Source organism: Carassius auratus, chromosome 18 (assembly GCF_003368295.1).
Source record: "Carassius auratus strain Wakin chromosome 18, ASM336829v1, whole genome shotgun sequence".
Classification (NCBI taxonomy): Eukaryota; Metazoa; Chordata; class Actinopteri; order Cypriniformes; family Cyprinidae; genus Carassius; species Carassius auratus.
The window spans coordinates 18,566,555-18,588,591 of NC_039260.1; the positions used below are offsets into that span (position 1 = coordinate 18,566,555).

At 37.3% G+C, this 22,037-nt stretch overlaps 1 protein-coding gene across 1 annotated transcript; it reads right to left on the minus strand.

Annotated features, from left to right (window-relative positions):
- Nucleotides 1-1,530: 1,530 nt before the first annotated feature.
- On the minus strand, nucleotides 1,531-20,615 carry akt2 (v-akt murine thymoma viral oncogene homolog 2). Its single transcript, XM_026287880.1, has 14 exons — nucleotides 20,242-20,615; nucleotides 16,445-16,600; nucleotides 16,160-16,288; nucleotides 15,669-15,780; nucleotides 14,783-14,930; nucleotides 13,051-13,182; nucleotides 12,880-12,945; nucleotides 12,718-12,786; nucleotides 12,493-12,615; nucleotides 12,164-12,292; nucleotides 6,878-7,092; nucleotides 6,708-6,795; nucleotides 6,282-6,384; nucleotides 1,531-4,034 (listed from the first exon to the last, which is right to left on the minus strand). Exons 2-14 carry the CDS (start codon nucleotides 16,488-16,490, stop codon nucleotides 3,955-3,957), a joined length of 1,440 nt encoding a protein of 479 aa, XP_026143665.1. The 5' UTR covers nucleotides 16,491-16,600; nucleotides 20,242-20,615; the 3' UTR covers nucleotides 1,531-3,954.
- Nucleotides 20,616-22,037: the final 1,422 nt, after the last annotated feature.

A 22,037-nucleotide genomic window follows, 5' to 3' on the forward strand; every position in this document is an offset into this window, starting at 1 on the left:
TAAAATATAAGTTTATGAGATTTGTAAATTATTACAATCTTTTTTTACTCACAATTTGTACAGTGTCCCAACTTTTTTGGAATCAGGTTTGTAGAAAAACAAAGATTTGATCATGTTAATATAATTTTTTTTTTACAATAGCCTATTCATGGAAAGTGCATTGTGTTAAAGGTATTCTTATCAGCGCCGATTTATTTCAAGTTCATTTCAATGACAAGAATGGAATCCTTCAAAAATAAATTTTAATAAATAAAAAGTTATGAATTTAGCAGATGCGACTTACAGTGCATTGAGGCTATATATCAATTTTTACTTATCATGTGTTCTCGGGGAATCGAACCTACAACCTTGCGCTATGCTCTACCAAATGAGCTACAGGAACTGGATCTCTGCATTAATTACCTGTAAAATGTAGGCAAACACAATCTGACTAAATTAACATCATAGAAACAATTGTAATTTGCACATTTTTATCGAATGCATTCACAGTGTGTTCCTCCTTCAACAATTCAACCTCTAGCAAATGTTTCTTGCAGCAGAATTTTACCAGCTTTGAATCCTTCCCCATAAATCTGTTACAGTTTATCAGTATCGTCTTGATCATTGTCCATTTGTGCCACAGCATCTCAACTGAATTAAGGTCAAGACACAGGAAAACACACATTTCCTTATTTTTCATCCATTCAGTATTTATTTATTTAATTGTGTTTTGCGTCATTATGTTGTTGCATCACCCAACCCAATCTAAAGCTTGAAGAAATGATCTGCGGTTCTGACATTCTCCTGGAAAATGTCTTGATTCAATTTAGGATTCATCACTTCTTCAGTGACTGCAAAGCACCCAGGTGCTGAGGTGGGAATCTTTGGAGGTGGTGTGCCAGGAATTTTGTCATCAAAATATTTTTTTTTATAAAATAAAAACTTCTACAAAATGTTGAAAGGTACAGTGTTCTGTGTGTTTCTTGTCAGACCTAGTAATGCTTTCTACCAATATGTGTTGCCCAATGCTACAGGAAACGAAGGTTAAAGGAAGAGTTTAGTCTCAATGAAAAATTTGGTCATTTTCTTCATGTCACCCCAAACCTGTATGATTTACTTCCTACTAAAGAACACATGAGCATATCACTTTGAATGTTGGTAACCATAAAGTTTTGGCGACAACAGACCATATTTATAATATCTTCGGTTATTTTCCACTTAAGTCAGTCAGTCACATGTATGAAAGACATGACATACCCAGGATTTGAAAAAAAAAAAAAAAAAAAAAACAAGTGTAATTTTTGCTGACCTATCACTTTAAGGTTAGAGATTAAGATTTACCATAGGGGGTTAGTAATGCAGTTTCGGGGGTTGTTGTATAGGAAATCAGCACTGTGAATGACATGCCCAAAGAAAATACAAATAAATCTTTGTTTGTGATTCAACAGCAGCACTGGTTCTCAATCTTTTGACTCCATGTCTGAGATCACAGAAGTTCATGTATTTTTTCTGGTACTTCTCAGCTATAAAGATGACAAAGATCAATCCTCATGACTGTTGTACATTATTATTCAGACCACTGCTGAAACGCTGTCAATTATATATACACACATTCCCAATATATTTGTACAATTAAATGTTTAAAGTATAAATTGTCTTCAATAAAACAAAAACTGTGCACATTTTTAGGCTCAACCTTAGCCGAATAACACAATGTATCAAAATCTGCTGTCCACTTGGTTAATTTGCCATGCTGTTGGGTTAGTAAAAGAGGCAGACATCATACAGTTTTTGGTAAAAGAATTTACTCGCATGTATTTCCTAATAGCAAAGCATACCCCCATAGCACTCTGTAGCCCAAAAAAAAAAAAAATTGAGTTTGATGAAATTTCAAGTTTCCCCCCAACGTTTGCATCCCCAGCACTAAAAAAGCAAACCGAGCATCAATGATGACATTCGTGATTGTTCATCACATTCAGAACAGAACAGTCGATGGTTAAATTTGCAAAATAATTTCACTTCAAAGCTGATTTGTCCTACAAATGTAGGTATATACACACACACAAGAAAAATGGGTGAAAGCACTACAGCAGGTCATTTTAGATCTTCACCCCTCATGTCTCCACCCAGGAGTTTCTTTTAAAAAACTATAATTGAGCATCATGGTGTGAACTAGTGTGCATGTGCCTGGAGCAATGTATTATTTAATGAAACTTGCAAATGGCACCATCTGGTGGTCTCTCTCTCAGTCAAGGCAATAAGGGCTGTTTCCAAACCTAGTGAGTTGCGTATTTTGGTTTTGATGCACTTAAGACCCGCAGAAGTACTTCAGTTTGGCCCTGCTGTTGGTACCTGTGAGGACGTTTGTGTATGAGAAAGTTTATGGAGGAGGGATGGTAATATATCATGTTTAAACACAAATGCTCGTCATTTCTCGACAAAGGAAGCTTTTCATTTCCCCTTGCAAATATATACTGTGACTACCTTGTTACACACCCACACATGCACAAGTGAACCACACATTCACACAAATGGAAAAATGGACAAAAGAAACAAAACAAACAAAAAAAAACTTTACTATTGTAATATATATTTTATATATATATATTTATATTTTTTTTACCAAGACAATTTAATTTCAGTGAGTGGGCGAATGAAGAAAAAATGATCCAAATAAAATAAGGAATAAAACAATAAACAAAATAGTTTGATGTTCCTTGCACATGAATCATCTTTCAAAAGGCAAAAGAAGACAGCTTCTGTCTGGAGAAGCTCACCTACGTTACACAGCTGGAGATGAAGTTGAACATTTTCTTTCAAACATCCTAACCATTTTTTTCTGACTACACTAATTGAAAAAAAAAGAAAAAATGAAAAGAAAAAAGTGTCAAGGCGGTTTCCACTGTTTGCTACTTGAACCAGTCGGTCATGCTGATGCAGTAGCTCTTGCAGTTAAATAACAGAACATTCAAATCCTTTTTCCGTTATGGTTGTTGCCTGTACGTTCGTCTCTAAATTTTAACATCAGTGCCTGCAAAACGTTCGAGAGAATGAAAACAACATGATGATACACTAACCTCAGAACACACAGCCTCTGGGGCTGCAGATGAAAACTGGAAAAACGCCTCTCCAGAAAGCCGGTTTCAATGTTCCTGATGTGGAGGAAACCACAGGCTCTCTGTTAACACACTAGAGCTGTCTTCCTCTCTCTCTTTTCCCTTTAAAGCACAAACATTTTCACATCTATAGTGTGTGAGTCTCCAAACCCCTAACAATCCCACCCCCGTTCAACTCCTCAACATAATGTTATGCCCTTGTAAAAAATGGAAACACAAAAAGACACACAGTTGAAGAACACGCATCCGTTGACGCACACATAGCATTCGGTACACAAACCCAGGCAGAGAAACAGCACTATTCCTTTCTGTGTTACCCTATCGTCGGTCCTCCCGCTGTAAAAACACTGTTGGTAACATCTAGTTCCAGAAAGAGCACTTGTACATTTGCAGAAATATGGCTTTAAAACTGTAACAATCAGTGGGAAATAAGTCCAAACTGATTTCTCTTGTCCCCACAAGATGATTTAGAGTGTGTTTGATATCTGTGTTTACAAGAGGCTTGAGTCCCGTAGTCCAGTGTTTTGAGTGCGAGCGTGTGTCCTGAAACCTGCTGGTGCTGAGCGGTGTTCTCGATGGTACCTGATTGGTTGAGACTTATTCAGTGATTCTTTGATGGATTGTGTTGCAGTGTGTAGTGTCAGGCTACGACTGGCTGAATGAAAGGCCAATCGGAAACCAGGACTGACCAGAGGGTACCACCTGTTCAGGATCGTTCACAGATGCCGCACTCCCCCCTAGAACCCACTCCTCGGTGGGCTTGGGTTGCTGGTGCACGTGTCCTTGTATGCGTTTGCGTTTGTGTATGTGAGGGGCGTCCGGTGTGCTGGTAAGGGTGAGAGGGTGGGGAGGGGAGGGGTCACTCTCGCACACTGGCTGAGTAGGAGAACTGTGAGAAGTGTGAGCGTGCATCTGGGTCCTCCACATCAAGACTATCATCTGCAAGCAACAAAAAAAAACCAAATAATCTCATTTAATCATTTATTCCTCTTAAACAGTGAGTTTACCAAGAAATGAAAATTCTGTCATATGGAGTATTTTAACAATGTCCTTACTACCTTTCTGGGCCTTAAACATGTCAGTTTTGTTGCTGTCTACGCAGGATAAGAAAGCTCACAGATTTCATCAAAAATATCTTAATTTGAAGATGAACAAAGGTCTGACAGGTTTAACGAGTAATCAAAGGCATAGTTCACCCAAAAATAAAAATTTGATGTTTATCTGCTTACCCCCAGGACATCCAAGATGTAGGTGACTTTGTTTCTTCAGTAGAACGCAAACTAAGATTTTTAACAAAACGTTGCAGTCTGTCGGTCTTATAATGGAGGTGAATGGGAATCACGGCTAAAACATACACTAAAACTAAACAAAACCAAATGGAACCCTGCGGCTCGTGAGGATACACTGATGTGTAAAGACACAAAACGATCGGTGTGTGCAAGAAACTGAACAGTATTTATATCGTTTTTTACCTCTGATTCACACAATGTGCTACTGTTTAAACTCTCCTAAGTGCTTTCTCAAGCAGGTGTGTGAGGCATCTTCTTCCTTTACGGCGGATCGCGAGCGTATACTGTACCGGTCCACGCACTGAACATGAGTAGACAGGGAAGAGATGTTCAGATCAACTTCTCACGTGTTGGATGAGAAACGAAACGGACTAAACTGTGACAAAACTGAAGTTTTTTTTCTTTTCTTTTTTCTAAAGTAGAACCTGCATACACGTTTGAAAAGACAGAAGTAGCCTAAACGTCAGTTCTGTATAGGATTATTTTTATTTTACCTAAAATATACATCGACTTAATTTGATTTAAAAATCACCTGCTGTAGCTCGGTGAAAAAAGTATTTCATTCATCCAATTGAAACGTAATGATTCACATCTATATAATTCTTTAACTGGAGACAATAGTTATTTATTTTTCATTGGCTCAAGTAAAAAAATATATATATATGTGAATCATTACCCTAATTTTTTTTTTTTTTTTTTGGACGAATGAAACGCTTTGCATCTGTGTTTTATTCGGACCAACATTATTTGATTTTAACATTTTGGAATAATTTACTTATATAGCATACTGTTTTATTCTCACTGGTAAAGCTTTTTTTTTTTTTTTTAACCAAATTTAAAAACTAAAACAAATACTGAATGCTGATTAAGAAACATGTTATTGAATATGTGTTGATTGTGTTGTTTGGACTCTAGAACTATGCAGTTGTTGCCTTTAATTTCACATGGTTACAGTTCATCTTTTAATTTAAGGCCAGTTCTATGTAGTTTCAATCCAATTCAAAAACAAAAGCTAAATGCTGATGTCTGTACCATCTATGTTTGTATTGAATTTAGGCTACTTACTGTGCAGATACTGCCGTTAATTTCAGATGGTTACGGTTATTGTTTTCAATAGCCAAAAGCCAGTTTGGCCTATTAAATACCAAATAAACATCTTGTTTATGCATACTTTCCTTCTTTCTTATTTGTTGCTTAAAGATAAACAAAAATCGGAAATCGGTATCGGAATCGGCCAGTTTGCTTGTAAAAAAAATCGGTATCGGAATCGGCCATGAAAAATCATGATCGTGCATCCCTACCATTCACCTCCGTTATAAGACTGATCGACTGTGTTCTACTGACGAAACAGTCACCTACATCTTGGATGCCCTGGAGGTAAGCAGATAAACATAAGATTTTCATTTTTGGGTGAACTATCCCTTTAATGACTATTTTAATTTTTGGGTGAACTATCCTTTTAAGCAGGTTTGGCCTTTATAATAGCCTAAATGTTGTTTACTGTATAATGAATGCCACTATAATCTTCGTATTGCTCATGTTTGTACATCATTAACAGATATTTTACATTACTTCTGAAAGTAGTAATATCATTTATCAAGCGAGTTATACACCAATGCATCTCTTTGTTTTTCTCAACAATGCATTTTTGATTCGGTTAAACTTGAGGCCTGGGTATACTTCACAACGTTCTGTTCCATCTCGTGCCCAGCCGCGTCCACACAGCTTTCAATGTATACTCAACCGTAGATGGATAAGCCTGACACATGCACAATTTGTGCAGTTTTTTAGGGCTAAAATATTTGCAGTCATTTTCTACTTGTTAACCATTTTCTCAGACACAAAGATACGTGACGTCACAAGCAGACAGGCAAGGAGGAAGAACTGAAGTACTCACATTGGTCAGGTGGCGTGACAGTAATTGTCTGTGCAGTGAACTCGTCGTCAAAGTAGCGTGTGTCTGTCTCTGAGGTCACTTGCGGCTTGAAGGGTGGGCTGAGCTGCAGAAAAAACAGGAGGGTGAGAGGTGAGTCTAACAAAAAGCTCTAGAGAACATTTGGTTTTCACACATCCCTCATTAACCACATGCAGAGATCAGCATAAATGACTGATTACTGTTAAATGTCTAATGAAGTAAAAAACATGTTGGGTTTGAGGATATATGTCTTCCAATCATGCTGCAATCAATCACACTGACACAATACTGGAACATGAATGTAAACGCGATTCGAGAGAATCAGTCAAAGTGATTAGCTGTGTACATTCTCTAATTTGTGTGAGGATTACATCCAATGAATCCACTCCCACTGCCTTAAACTCTTACCTTCTTTTGAAGGACATCATACCAGTTCATGGAACTGAAGAACTTGTGTGTCATCACTTCTTTGGCATCCTCAGGACCTCCTCCGAGCCTTAAAAAACACCAAAACATTTTATTAAAACATACGCAAGATCCTCTTTCATAACAAAAGTGGAAACAGACGCTCTTCTTACCTCTGTTTGGGGTCTTTCTTGAGCAGGCCAGCCAGCAAGGCCTTTGCCTCGGGCGAGAGGTTTCTGGGGAAGCGAATCTCCTCCATTAAAATGAGCTCAAACAGACGTTCATGGTCCTGGTTATAGAACGGCAGCCGACCACACATCATTTCATACATGACCACCCCCAGACCCCACCAATCCACTGCACGGCCGTAATCATTGTCTTCTAATACCTACAGCAAAGAAAGAGGAAAAAGAGGAAAAATTAAGTAGTCTGTTTAGAGATGGCAATAAAAAAAAGGAGAAAACAACAAGCTTAAATAGAATAGAAAAGAATTTCAAAAATGCAATTAAAGTTGCCTTAAAACTGTGCATGCATGTAATACATTATATAGGGGTGGGCAATATGGAAAAAAAATATATATTTGCATATATTATATATATGCAAGATGTCTGAGCATTACAGACAAACTTATTTCCCTATTATAAAAAGACAAAGCCTTTCAAGGTTTAAAAAAAAAAAAAAACTCACTCACTCAAATGTGGTTTTAAACCTTTCTTCTACTGAACATGAATGCTATTTTGAGGAACGTGGAAAACCAAACAGTTGCTGGTCCACAGTGACTTCCATAGTATTTTTAGCTTCCATCAAATTCAATGTGGACCAGCAACTGTTTGGTTGCCCACATTCTTCAAAAACATCGGCTTTTGTGTTCAGCACAAGAAATAAATTAATACAGGTTTGGGACAATGTGACTGAGTAAATAATGACAAATTCAATTTTAGGGTGATCTATCCCTTGACAATAATGTATGCAGCACTCAGAAAAAGCACAGGTCAGACCAGTGCACGAATGAAACATTTAAAAGCACATGCAAATAATGTGGCGTTGTACAGTATACGACGGAGGCACCAGAATTGCAGCTGATAGAATATGCGCTGTAGCACGATACTACGATATTTCTTCAAAAGCAGATCATGGAGACATTTTTATCATCCACAATCAAAAATAGTCATATCACACACCCCTAATATTATATATGAGTCACATTAAAGAATTTTCAAAGAAATTTTCAAAACTGTCCCGGAGCATCCCAGAACTGTCTCCCTCAAACTAACACACCCGATTTAACTCATCAGTTCATTAGTAGAGACATTAAGAACTGAAGTGGATCAGAAAAGGTAAAGAGATTTGAGAGAAAATACAATGCATGTCAGATCTGCGGCATGTTCAACAGCGGCAGCTCTTAAAAAAAAGCAGCCAAAATAATAAAATCTTTGGATATTATGTCACTTTCCCTCACTGATAACATCTGAAGCACTGAAAAGTCTGTGTGCTCTCTCTGAGAAAATATTTTAATCTAAAGAGAACGTCAACAGTTATCACAATATCAAAAGGAAAACAAAATATATTACTGACCACACATTGGGTTATTTAAACGTGCAGTATGGAATTTTTGGCCACCAGGGGTCACTCAATCAAAATAATAACATAAGACGTACTTTGATGACGTCGGGAAAGAGCGTAAGGCTCATGGGAGTTGTTGTTCATTGGAACACGCGCTCTGTCGCTCCCTATCATTCCTCACTCATTCTAACTTAGTATTTTGACAATCACGTCTTTTCGAACGGAGAGACGGTTTCAACGGCAACAACATAAACAAACGTTACTGCGCATGAGCGCTTTTGTGGACCTAACTTAACTTCCAGTAGACTTCCAAATAGAATCAATAACAACAGCCAAGTCCCTCTAGAGTAGATATTTTTTGATAACAAACAAAATGTTTGCTGCGTGGATCAGGCGGACAAATTCATTATTTGCCAACAGGAGATGTTTTAAAGCATAGACATAAAGCGCGAGAAATAGAGGTTTCCCCAGTAACAGCTGTAAACGAAGCAGAGCTACGCTCACACGCTGCTATCAGGCATATAACATGCAAGTCTTCCTTCAGAATATAAAATATACAGCGATATAAAAACACCTGTGCCTCGCTTTGATATTTAAACATATAAATGTACGGAATTATTATTATTGAACAATTTTATTGAAATTTAAAATTGAGGCGAGTCTCCAAAAATAAATAAATGTATGGGAAACACATCCCGCAGCACAACCACCTGAGCCCAACTTCAGTCTACTCATCACCTTGCCTTTAACTGCGTTTGTAGAAGGCACTGCAGCCAGACCGATATAAACAACACAGACCGGAAGTTAACTTCGGTCCAGGCGCGTGCGCCCGATGAAACCGTCTATATGAATTATGAGACCCCTATCAAATCAATATTCCATCTAGCTAGTAGTAATATATGTTAAAAAACACGGCCGCCTTTCGTTAATAATTATAATTTGAAGCTACTTTATTCAGCTAGATATAGAACAAATGTAGATTTACATGAGAGCTAGTCCGTCTGCGTTTTACACAAGACATCATCGTTTCACAAAATATACGGATAGATACAGTTAGCTGAATGGATGCATACCTGTTTATCAGAATGCAAGCGAGTTCGACATCTCTCTGTAGTTTCAGCTTGTCACGAAGCTCTCTCTATCTTGGAAATGCAACTCCAATATTTACCCGTGTCTTGTTGCTTCTCTTGTCCCAAAACCATCTCGGGTCATTTATTTCACCCGCACGTTTGCGCTTCACAGAACGTGCAGGCAAAGCATAATCATGATCCATAACTAAGTTATTGATTGACGTTTAAATACGAATATAAACAATATAAATATAAAATATAATAGTCTCGATAAAGGCTACCACTTTTTCTTCATCGTCTCGTCTTTGTTTCTGTTCACCTTTGTATTTGGCGGTTCCGCAGGAAGTTAGATAAAGTAGAGGGGTCAAAGTTTATATGACGCCATAGACGGGCGACAAAACGGAAATAAAGAAACGTGCCGTGTCTTCTAATTAAACTATAATTTTCTCCGGATTTGAAAGTTCGTGGAAACTGTCGGGATGATGTAAGTACACAACAAAAAAATATATATAACATAGATATAGTGATTTCTGCTATTTTTAAAGCAGAAAAATTACATATTGCGCCTTTAAAGGTATTTTAATCATGATTTCTTTAGTGCCATGTGCTCTTAGCATTTATGCTAGCAAGTTGAGTTTCTGGCAAAAATAAAATGGTCAGTTCCACCGGATAATTCTGTTACTTTAAAACTGTTACTTAAAGGGGTCATATGATGCGATTTCCAATGTTCACACAAAGAAAGAAGGCGTGGTTTCAGTAACCACAGTGTTGAAGCAGCCATGTCAGGGAGATGTGTGTAATCGGGGCGAAAGCAAAATCACTTTATCTGGCCTTTAGAAAGTAGATGCATTTAGGAATATTTAGGATTACTTACAACAGAACAGCAATGCATTTTATGGACAACCGTTTCGTGAACCTAGGAGAGGAGGTCATTCTGACTTTGCTATGACAATTTGTAAGTATTTCATATTGAATGTTCAAATGCGGAATTTTGCACATTTTTGAATCCACATCACAGTGGAGTCAGCTGTCTCAACCGTAGCTTGTGTACTGCAAACACGATGAGTGCTTGTATTGTTTGGCCAATCACAATGCACTGGGTCAGTTGGCCAATCAGAGCAATTTTTTTTTTCAAACATTAAAGCATGTCAACATATTCTGTTACACCAAATACACAAAAAAATTTATTTAAAAAAAGCATAATATGACCCCTTAAAAGGCACAATATGTAAGATGTTTTATTAAAATATCCAAGAGTACTTACATTATCCCAAATGCTTCGAAGAATGTTTAAATCTAGAGAAATAAGAAATTTTAACTAGTGACACAGACCGTGTCATTATGTCGCCTGCCAATGACGTTATAACCCCTCGATTTCCAGTTTTGTTATGTAGAAAACATATGGAAACCCCGAAGACGTTTTAATAGGCCAGTGACGACCGCACAGAGTAGCATTATAATAGAACTTTCAAACGTATCTAGTCTGATAAAACAGTGCAGTTTTTTTTCCCCAAATACGCCACCTGGAAGGAGCAGAAGCGGTCCACTGTGGCTTAATAAAAGCTCTGCTGCTCTCAAGCCGTGTGTCGCACTCGTTCAGCAGACTATTTGCTTCGCCAGCTTTCAGTCTCACCCTGCTTCATTCTACTATGTTAATAAATCATGAGCTCATCCATGAACACGAGTCCCTTCGGACTGCATCAGCTGTAGGGATGAAGACGACAGCTCCCATGATTCCACACTCAGTCACTGCGTCATCAAACTACGTTTTTTGTTTATTATAAAAAAATACACTGTGCCTTTAAAGGGTCAACTGTGTTTATGAATTATTTTCACACAAAAAAAATACAATACTATTGTTGTTTAAAACCTCAAACACAGATATATGATGCATCCTTATAATATTTCAATAATATTATTTTTGTTCCGGATATTGTATATAATACATTTTCAGATTAAAAACCATTCGCTTCAAGTGGAAAATTCTGTGAAGTCATGGGTATTTTTTTTCTTTATAAGGTATGCATAAGTGAAATATTATCTCAGTTACAAATGTTGGAATGTAAGGACCGTTTGTCTAATGCTACAAGAAAGATTTTTCCTTTCATGATTCATTGTTATTTCTACACATTGCCTAATTTGTCCATAACAGAGTTGACAAACAATACCATAAAGACATCTGTTTTTCATTAAAAGTAAAAAAAAGGAAGTAATCTGTGCTTGGCAAGCACTGAATTATTAAAATATGTGATGTTTTCAATAAAATACTGGAAAGAATTTTTGTTAGTGAACTGGGTTTTTTTTCTTAACTTTATGAAATGCCATATGTATCTCCAATTACAGAATCACATCGAATGTAACAGAAAACAGTTTTAAGTCTTTTGTTTTACAGCATTCTGCTTCATAAGACTTGCTTAAAAGAACAATTTTTAAATATTCTTTTCATCTTTTAATATTTAAAGAAACTAAATTGAATATGCTAAATTACACATAAAATGATACTTTCTAAATTCAGCCTCAACACAATTTTATTTAACCCTTTAACTACTACTTGAAGAAATGTGTCATGCCAAAATATTTTCTTAAACCTTCATCTAGTGATTGCTTTTTTTTTTAGCATCTGCTCTCCTTTCAATGTGGTTAAAAACACACAACCAACAAGGCAGTTTTCAGCTTTAAAACACTGTGAGATTCCATTATAATACGTCAGAAAATGAGCGAATCAGAGCTGGGACTAATTCCAATCTTTTTTCTACTTTTTAATCTATCAAACTATGATCCAAAAATCGACTGAAAAAACAAGTTCATGAAGTGAGTTTGCAGTACCTCAGGAGCAAGGTACTCTGGGGTCCCACAGAATGTCTTCATGGTGGCCTCATTAGTAATGCCCTCTTTACACAGGCCAAAGTCTGTGATTTTAATGTGACCATCTATATCCAGCATCAGATTCTCCAGCTGCAGAGAGAAATACAATTGTAAGAGAATAAGGAAATAGCGTTTTGCCATTTGAAGTAAAAAAAAAGGAACTCAGATTTCATGTCTGTGGTCTATGACACAATTTTCAAAGAGCAATTCAAACTATTTTTATAATAATTACATATCGAACATAAAGCTCTTTCTGATTCTGAACATAAAGCATTGAGAACACAGAAAACCTTTAGGTCCCTGTAGACGACATCTTTAGAGTGCAGATATTCCAAAGCTGAAACTATTTCAGCCCCATAGAAGCGAGCTCTATCTTCCGTAAACACGCGATCTCGAGACAAGTGGAAGAACAGCTGGAAACACGTAAAAAGGAGACAAAACAGAATTTTAAAAGAGACAGAATGGTGTAGGCCTTTCTAGTTTGTTTTTGTAAGGAGTGACAGGATGTGACAGACCTCGCCTCCGTTTGCATACTCCATGACAAAACACAATCGATCTCGTGTCTGGAAGGCGTATTTTAGTGTCTGTTGAGAGATTGAAAAAAAAAAAGTGAATTAACAAATCTAAAAGCAAGAGAATTGTGTAATAATAAAAAACCCTGACAGAAATGAACATACCGTAAGGAAGGGGTGCCGTGTGCTCTGCAACACTCTGCTTTCTGTGATTGTGTGTGCAACCTCGTCCTGAAATAGACCACAAAAAAGAAAAGAAAAAGAACCAACTGGTCATGACTCTCAAACTAATTATTCAGGAGCATTTTAAAGTTCTTATTCGTGTGTGCCGCCCACCTTAGCAATGATGACCTCTTTGCGTAGGATCTTCATGGCGTAGTACATGCCAGTAGCCTTTTCCCTCACTAGAATCACCTTTCCAAAAGTGCCTTTACCCAGCAGCTTTAAGTAGTCAAAGTCATTCATTGTCTAAAAATATGAAAAACAGATCTGCTCAGCCATTACATCTCAATATTAAAAAAGGCTTTTATAAATAAACCTAAAACTTTTTTACATTTTATATTTTTTTATTAATAGAGACTATAAATTTTAGTCACACAAACATCAACAACAAATATGGCGTTATTTTAATGACAAATGTTGAGAGCAAATTTTTGTAGCGGGAATCCACATTAATATAATGCGCGAGTAACCTGACACTTGTGCTCAGATACAAACTGCTCTCGCCCGGAGAGAATGCGCGCACTTAAAACGTGTCTCTCCTTTCGCTCAAACTGTGTCCTGTGCACTAACAAATCTCTCTATGCTACAATAATGCGCTCTCGTCATTTGACATTAAAATAACGCCATAAACTAATTGTCACACACCGGTGAACTCCCAATTTAACTGCTTTGTGCAATATTACCAACAATTATGCCAAGTAATGGATATGGTACAGTGACTGTCAGCCTCAGTCCCATTGATTACGGTAATATCTTGTTAAACAAATCCATCATTTAGAGGTTTTTACCGTATTTTCCGGACTATAAGTCGCACTTTTTTTCATAGTTTGGCTGGTCCTGCGACTTATAGTCAGGTGCGACATATTTATCAAAATAAATGAACTAAGAGACATGAACCAAGTTAAAACGTTACCGTCTACAGCCACCAGAGGGCGCTCTATGCAGCTCACTGCTCCTGTAGCCTACACTGAGCAGAATAGAGCGCCCTCTCACGGCTGTAGACGGTAATGTTTTCTCTTGGTTCTTGGTTCTAAATAAATGCGACTTATCTATGTTTTTTTTCATCATCATGACATATTTTTGGACTGATGCGACTTATACTCAGGTGCGACTTATAGTCCGAAAAATACGGTAATTTCAAACCGTTGCTTATGATTAAAATACACTATCCATAATATTTCTTTCTCCAGTGAAAAAGGTTGTCTCGGCTGAATCAAGAGAGAAATATGCACAGATTAGGGATGTTCATTTCGGTTATTTTTCTTAACTGACAATCGATGCTCGTTAACTGATTATTAACTGTTAAACAACAAAATGATCTTAAATTAGATTTGAATTAAATTAGAACAAATAAATAGGTATATACAAGAAATATATTTTAACTTAAATAATAAATTAAGAAAACTGAAAGAAAAACTGTACAACAAGTAACCTAGGATGCAGAGTCTCGGTTCATTTTTGTGCTGCGCAAAAGGAAACCAGACGGCAGAAAATGGCATCCTATGTTCCTTTAAGCTTATGTTACCAAAGCACAAAGATTTATTGTTATTGTGAATGTACACAGATAAAAGCAAACCTTTTACAATTCCGATTATCTTTATGACTATAAGGAGTAGTTGCTTCCACTGTTTAATGGAAAAAATTCAAGGGATTGTGCCGGCGTGGCTTGCACACACACAGTTAAGCATTGCTACCTTGACAGTGCAGCCGGTTCATTATCATAATAAAATACAGTCAATAAAACATATGGGGAAAAAAAACACACTGCAGACAACTGTGAAAATTTCTTATAGAGAAGTGAAGACTGTTCCCCAAACATCCAAACACATGGGGTTAAGGCACTTACGACTTTGGTGCGGGACTTTGCAATGGCAGCCTCCATTCCCTCCAGGCTGTTGTCTCCAGGGGAGCCAAAGTTGATGTCCATTGGCTCCTCCTCTTCCCGGGACTTGAGCCCATTGGCCACAGCCTGTATTGCACGTATCCACTCCTCTCTGCATTGACATCAAACTTAAATCATTAATCATCCATTAAATCCAAGGAAACTTCCTCTTGTTATTTTCTATCATCTTGAGCTGATCACATGTACACGATTGCCATCTTTTGGGAGAATTTAGCTATTTAGTCACATAATGAAGTGTGATATTACGCAGCGCCTGAAAATAGTCTAATAGGGTCTATTTTCATGTGCTGTGTAATATCACTGCACCTGCTGCACCCATGGTACAGCAGCAAAGTTTCTTATAGTTCCTAGCCATATCTGCCAATAAAATAGCAACTTTTCATTTTCCTCCAGCCTTAGTACACAATGTGACTATAAAAGAGTCAAGTTTTAAATGGGAAAAATATCAAAACTCTTTGGTTGTTTTTAAGCGAGATGCTAACGGTCTAATCAGATTCAATGATCTACGCTAAGCTAAGCTAAAAGTGCTAATGCTAGAGCTGGAGATCAGCTGAATGGATTCGAAAACGGTAAAACTCAACTGTTTAACTCTAGGGGAGTTAGGAAATGAGCCTATTTTCAAAAAAAGTGTAGTGTTCCTTTAAGATTCAATATAAGCAACAGGCAACGAGTAATAACCTGTTTTGGTTGGCAGAAATCTGGTTAATTCAACTTAATCTGCTTTTCCAGTAAATACCATTCAGTATCTGCTTCTTAAGATCTCTCTTCCACTCATTCATTCACAACGAGGACACTGGTTCCAGCAGGACCCTCCATCTCATCTCCTCACCTTTCAGCGTTGCTTTCCACGTGGAAGGTCCGCTCAATAACAGTGGTCCACTGCAAGCAGCGGATGACAAACGTGTTCGGCCGAGGTCTTTCAGTCTTCATCAGCTGACACTCTGTGAAGGATATTCAAGTTCTGAAAAGCTGTATTTTGGATTTAAATTTGCTGAATGTGTCAAAAGTTGCTAAACCTCATATATTAAAAGTCAACTACTATTTAATATTGATTAGATGGCTTCTTGTTTTCTTAATAAGTCAATTCTTCTTGTATGAATATCCTTATATACTGGTTTAGAATATTTAAACAAACAATCGAACATTGATTGAAAAACACAAACTCAAAAAATTAAGTTGAATTCTTTCATTTTTGCTAATTTTGCATGTTATAGTTTCAAACCCATAGCTCAAAAACTAAACTACCTTAAGGAAACACATATTTTAGAATACTAAACACAATCTGGTGTGTGGGGAGAGGGGCGGTAAAGTGTGGCAGACCTGCAACAGAGAAGTTATTGAGAGGGGGCTGATTGTGGTCTGACGTCTCTGGCTTCTCCTTGTACCCAATGAAAGAGCCATCGCTCTTTAGGATGAAATATCGGGGCCTCCAAGTCTTAATGTATTCACCTGCAGACAGAAGGAGGAAGAGATACAAGGAAGTAGATGGCAGGAGGTAGAAAGAAGGGAAAAAACAAAAAGGCAGAGACAAGGAAGACAACAACTCTGTTTACAATCCAAAAATATGATATGGACTGTAATAAAGATTGAGTGTGTGTTTCTTACCTCTCTTGTGGAGCCAGCCCTCTCTGACGATGCTGATCTCGTTCATGCTGGGTTAGGGGTGTGCAGGGCGTAGGGCAGGGTGGCAGGGAGGTTGGGGAAGGGGGAGTGTTGAGTCTCGGGTCAGGCAGACACGTTCAGTACCAGAGCCAGACTCACCTGGGATCATGCAAATAAACCAATGTTAACCACAATAAAGTATAACACAGGAAGCACAACAGACTTTCTGTTACTCAAGCAAACAGTGTTTATGAACAAAACGAGAACAATGCCAACATTAGACCCACTACTGACTTTCAATGTATGGCAAAAAAGGCATTTTCATAGTATCTTTTTAGTGTTCCACAGACTAAAGTAAAAGAGGATGAATAAATGACAGAATACTCATTTTCGGGTGAATGAGTCCATTAATAACAGCATTTTGCATTTGAATTTATTAGTATCAATACTGTATCAAACATCTGAACTCAACAACTGAAAGATTCTGCACAAACGTCACCTGACTAAAGCTGCAGGAATGCCACCCGTTTAGAAATGGTTGCAATGTCAACTTGACATAAACGCAGGATTCAGCACTCCGCAACAGATAAGCCTCAATTTAACATTTAACAGATGAGGGACAGCTCATTTGTTATCATCTTCCTGAATAAATCAAAGTCCCATGTGTGTCCCAGTATCGAGATCTAACTGGGGGCAGGAGGAAAGCAATGAATGAACCGCTCATGACAAAGAGGTGAGTGCAAGATGTACTGTGGAAAATTTCAGTGCCATTATACACTGCATGAATGAATCTAAAGTGCTGAGTCATTATTCACAAACAGGTATCTTTATATGTGGGATAAAAGTGCTGATGAAGGATCAGGGTCTCGATCCGGGTGGATGTTAATGGATATAATCCATGTTCTTTTTTTTTTGTCCATCTTTAATAAGATGTCATCTATGTGCAGTCTATGAGTGGACAACTGATCACCTTTTATAATCAAATGGATTCCTAAATATTAATCTCATATCTGTCATGACATTCGGAAAGCACAACCAATCCAAAAAGACAAGACAGATACATCACCACATTATCTTTTAAAGATGCCTCATGCTTTAAAGAATCATTTATTGTATCTACATTCAAAACCAAAATATGAGAATATTTGATATAAGATTATATTCTTCATGTGCTTAACATAATTAAATGCATCACCCTAATGTTGATGGGGATTATGCTTATACTGTTTGTTCTAAAACCATTTACGTCGATTGATTTGCATGTGTTTAGACTGCCATCGGTTACAAAAAGGAACAAATACAAATGTTCTTCTTTTTGTTCCTGTGGAACTTAATTTGAATTCACAAACATGTTTAATTCACACGTTGTTGTGCTTTGATATATAAAATGTGTGCCAAAATAAAAATGTATAATGAAAATAACCGTGAAACCTACATTCCCTGTCTTTATTTCCAAAGCTTTTACTCTCATAATCTATATAATATACTGTAAATGCTGGGGTTTTAAAAACAACCCATGTGCAGAGAATAACACAAAGTTAATGAACATGGGACAAGGATGAGCTTATTTTACCGCAAAGTGTTTTTAGACCATTTTTGACAGGAAATGAGAGAGCTCTGTTCTATCACCATGGAGATGCCAATTAGACTGCAGTAAAGCCAATCTGAATCACAGGTGAATGTGCCACTTTGTACGCCGAACAGGACGAGACACCTGCTGTTTTCAGAGGCGACATTAGAAAGCACAAGCTTTTACAGCAAAAAACAATGCTTGATAACTGGAGGACAGAATGTTCACCCACCTGAAGAAAATCTGAGCATAGTTTGTACATGTATAAGATGATGTTGTGGGTCATTGCAAAGGCATTTCTGGGAATTTATTAAGCATTGCAACTCATTATAAATATAATATTAATACAAAATATCTATATATTGATATAACTTTTAAAAAAATACTTAAAGGAAGAGTTAAAAACTAGTTACAAGATACAAGTTTAGTTATCACTTGCAACATGCCCACAAGGCTATCAGCTCCAACAACCCTTTTTTTCTCTCTTTTTTGTTAATAATGGAAGTCAGTGGGCTCCAGTGATGTTTTCCACCCCTTTACACACTTCCATTGTATGGTCGAAAAGTAGCCGAAGCTTTTACACAATATATTCTTTTGTGTAACGCAAAAGAAAGTCTATACAGGTTCGGAACAACATGAGGGACAAAACTATCAAAATATTCTCTTTTAATCTGTTGACCATTCAATTATATCTGTCAGTGTATAGTATAATCCAGATATATTCTAAAATAAATAAATAAATAACTACTAAGCTTAAAATTGTATTAATTTAATCTAAGAAGAAAATACCAGCTTGTCACAGAATATTTTAACTTTTAACTGTTGTTGCTGTTGTGACCAAGAAAAGGTCTTAAAGATTTTAGTTTGTTCATTTTTGGCCAAGTCCAAATAGCCCAGTTTCAGCTTGATTTTATTTTCTGGTGCCTTGATATGGCTCGAGTCCTTTTTTTAGTCTTAATCTGTGGGATTTTCTGATCATTGATCTCTTAATAAATATCCTTAATAAAAACATCAAATATGTAGTACAAACAGTGCTGGATAAAAAGCATGTGATGGTTTCATGTTCAGCTTATCACTAGACCTATACATTAGTAATAGAGATTCTTGCTTTTGAAAACAGCACTTTTTTTTTTTTGTCTGTTTGTTGCGAGTATACGATCGGTCTGTGCCAGAGGAGTTTTCTGGCATAGCAGTGCCTCTGGCACAGTTCTGGCATGCTGTCCCATCACCATGGGCACAACACTGGATTATCCCTGCAAAATAAAATCCCCACCTTGTGACGCCCCTGCTAGTCCATTACACAACTGCTTAACACATGCACTGGCATTAAAAACACGATGGCCATCTGATTCTACACTGGCATATATACATGCATCTAGTGTGCGTGTATCAATCGGTCAGTGGTATGCCTGTTCCTCTTTTTCATAAACAACTCTCTCTCTCTCACACACACACACACACACGCACTTTGAAGTCCACAGTAGAAAGACAAACAAGAGCGGTGACCATTTCAGCAAACTAATGATTGCACACTTTCTGTAACCAAGTGGATAATTCCAGACATAGATGTCCTAAATCTGACCTCTCTCAACCTCAATAACCTTCAGGCCTCATGCACAAACCTGACAGATGCATCATTCAATATCTGTCAAACATCTGACTACTTCAACCTTCAATAAAGTTTCCATATTTTAAACATGCCTGCAGAATTGCAATGAAATCCACGTGGAGCTCTATTATTAAAATCAAAGACAAAAAGCCATCAGTTTGATCGATAAGCATGTACAATTTTTCCACACTATAGATCAATCGTGCCGGTTTTCAGAGTGTAAAGGGCCTGATCGACAATATACTCTCACTTCCACTCATTTAACTTAACACATCTCCGTCAAGACACAATGATGCACTTACAATGGATCAGCAAGCAAGGACCCCTCGGGAGAGATCAGCAGAAGCGCCAAATGGGTTGAAATTAATCTATAAGCGTACTTGTATTTAATAAACTAATTTATAAAGAAAAACGAAGTGACAAACATGCGTTACGACGGGAGATATGGTTTATATGTAACGTACGGTAAACCTGAAATATATATTGATAAACAGGTTTTTGGGGAATGTATGCCAAAGCGCAACAAAACATAACATTTAAGTGCACTTTAAATATAGAGACTCGGGCTAGGCTAAACATCACGCTAGCCAACAATCATCGATGCACGTTTTAGTCCCTTACCTCCACTTTTATTCTCCTGCGATGTGTTGGTTGACTGAAATGTAATAATCCTCAAAAGCCCATGCAAGTGGAGTGAAACAAGGGTGTTCAGAGACGTGAAATATGCGTTTATTCTTCTCGCGAGCTGCTGTGTATTGAACTCTGCCAATGACCACTCAGCTTCCCCAGAAATAACAACACCCAACCGCCCGAATTTCCTGACAAAACACCCCTCAGTGGCCCGAAACTCGAACCCGGTCGCCCAAACTCATCCCACTACGCTTATTTGACGCGTTTAATGCCTTTGAAAAGCTCGCCGTGGCCGTCCCGTAGGTCTGTGAGCGATGTTACGGTAGTGGTGGTATTGCGGATAGGCCTCATAGACAGTCTAGCGACTCGACGGGAACACAAACAGGAAATGACCTCAGCTCACGCTCCGCCTCGCCGCGACGTCACGGGCAACGTCCGAGTCCGTTTTTTTGTGTTGCTGTTTGTCATTTATGTAATGCTAGCGAGATTATGAATGTATAATAAAAACATACATGTCCGGATTGTTTCGTTGGTTGCTATTTCAATATTGTAACCATAGACTGTAGTAACGCATAGAAGCTCCCTCTACTGGTTATCTGCCACAGTTCCTGTGCAGCGTTTATTTTTAAAAGTTAAAAGCTAGAAGTTAAAATAAAATATTTGTATGCTCCAATGTGAGCATTTTTTGTGGTTGTTTTTATAAATATTCTTAAAAATAATCAAAAAGCTCTATGGTACTACATTTCTTTGCTGCTATTTTCTGAAGTGCATTGGAGTTTCACACCATTGGAGTATTATCATTGTGTGTGTGTGTGTGTGTGTGTGTGTACCATAGACTGTATAAAAACAGGTGTGTACACTAGCATTTGAAGTGGGTCAAAACCTTTCATCAAAGTTGTCCTAACACCAAAATGCGTTCTTGTCTTAGGACAACTTTGTTTAACTTTTTTGATCTACTTCAAATGTTGACTACTGTATATCATATTAATATTATATGGTACCATGGTTATCGCCTGATACCATTATTGTTCCTTGGTATCACCCCATTATTTTTGTGAGGGGTAGTTAAATATCACAACAGATATGTGTTAAAAAATATACAAGTAAGAATATTATAGAAATCAATTAAAAAAAATAAAGAAAGAAATGCAAGTTTCATCATTAGATGGTGACAAGAGACTGACCTTATGAGTGAGTCATTTAATCTCTTATTCAACTAATTCATTAGTTCAAAACCAAAATAAAAGGTATTCCTTGAGTCAAAATATAGTAGGGGAAAACTGTAAAGAGATAGTATATACCAATTCATAGTATTCACAAAATAGTAGGGATATCATTAAAAAAGTATAAGATTACCTACTACTGCAGCAAAGCAAACTGTTCATGTCATAATAATGACACCATCTGTGTCTTGATTTAATTCATACTACATAGATAATACTATATATATATATATATATATATATATATATATATATACATATAGTACAGACCAAAAGTTTGGACACACCTTCTCATTCAAAGAGTTTTCTTTATTTTCATGACTATGAAAATTGTAGAGTCACACTGAAGGTATCAAGGGCTATTTGACCAAGAAGGAGAGTGATGGGGTGCTGCGCCAGATGACCTGGCCTCCACAGTCACCGGACCTGAACCCAATCGAGATGGTTTAGGGGTGAGCTGGACCGCAGACAGAAGGCAAAAGGGCCAACAAGTGCTAAGCATCTCTCGGGGAACTCCTTCAAGACTGTTGGAAGTCCATTTCAGGTGACTACCTCTTGAAGCTC

What these genes read in the sequence shown, in the direction of transcription:
- akt2 (XM_026287880.1), bottom strand. Translation starts at nt 16,490, where the DNA reads ATGAACGAGATCAGCATCGTCAGAGAGGGCTGGCTCCACAAGAGAG. An exon ending in TCGTCTACAGGGACCTAAAG is followed by an intron (nt 12,293 to 12,492) that starts GTTTTCTGTGTT and finishes TTCTCTCTGCAG; the next exon opens with CTGGAGAATCTGATGCTGGA. An exon ending in TGTCACGCCACCTGACCAAT is followed by an intron (nt 4,035 to 6,281) that starts GTGAGTACTTCA and finishes TGTTGCTTGCAG; the next exon opens with ATGATAGTCTTGATGTGGAG.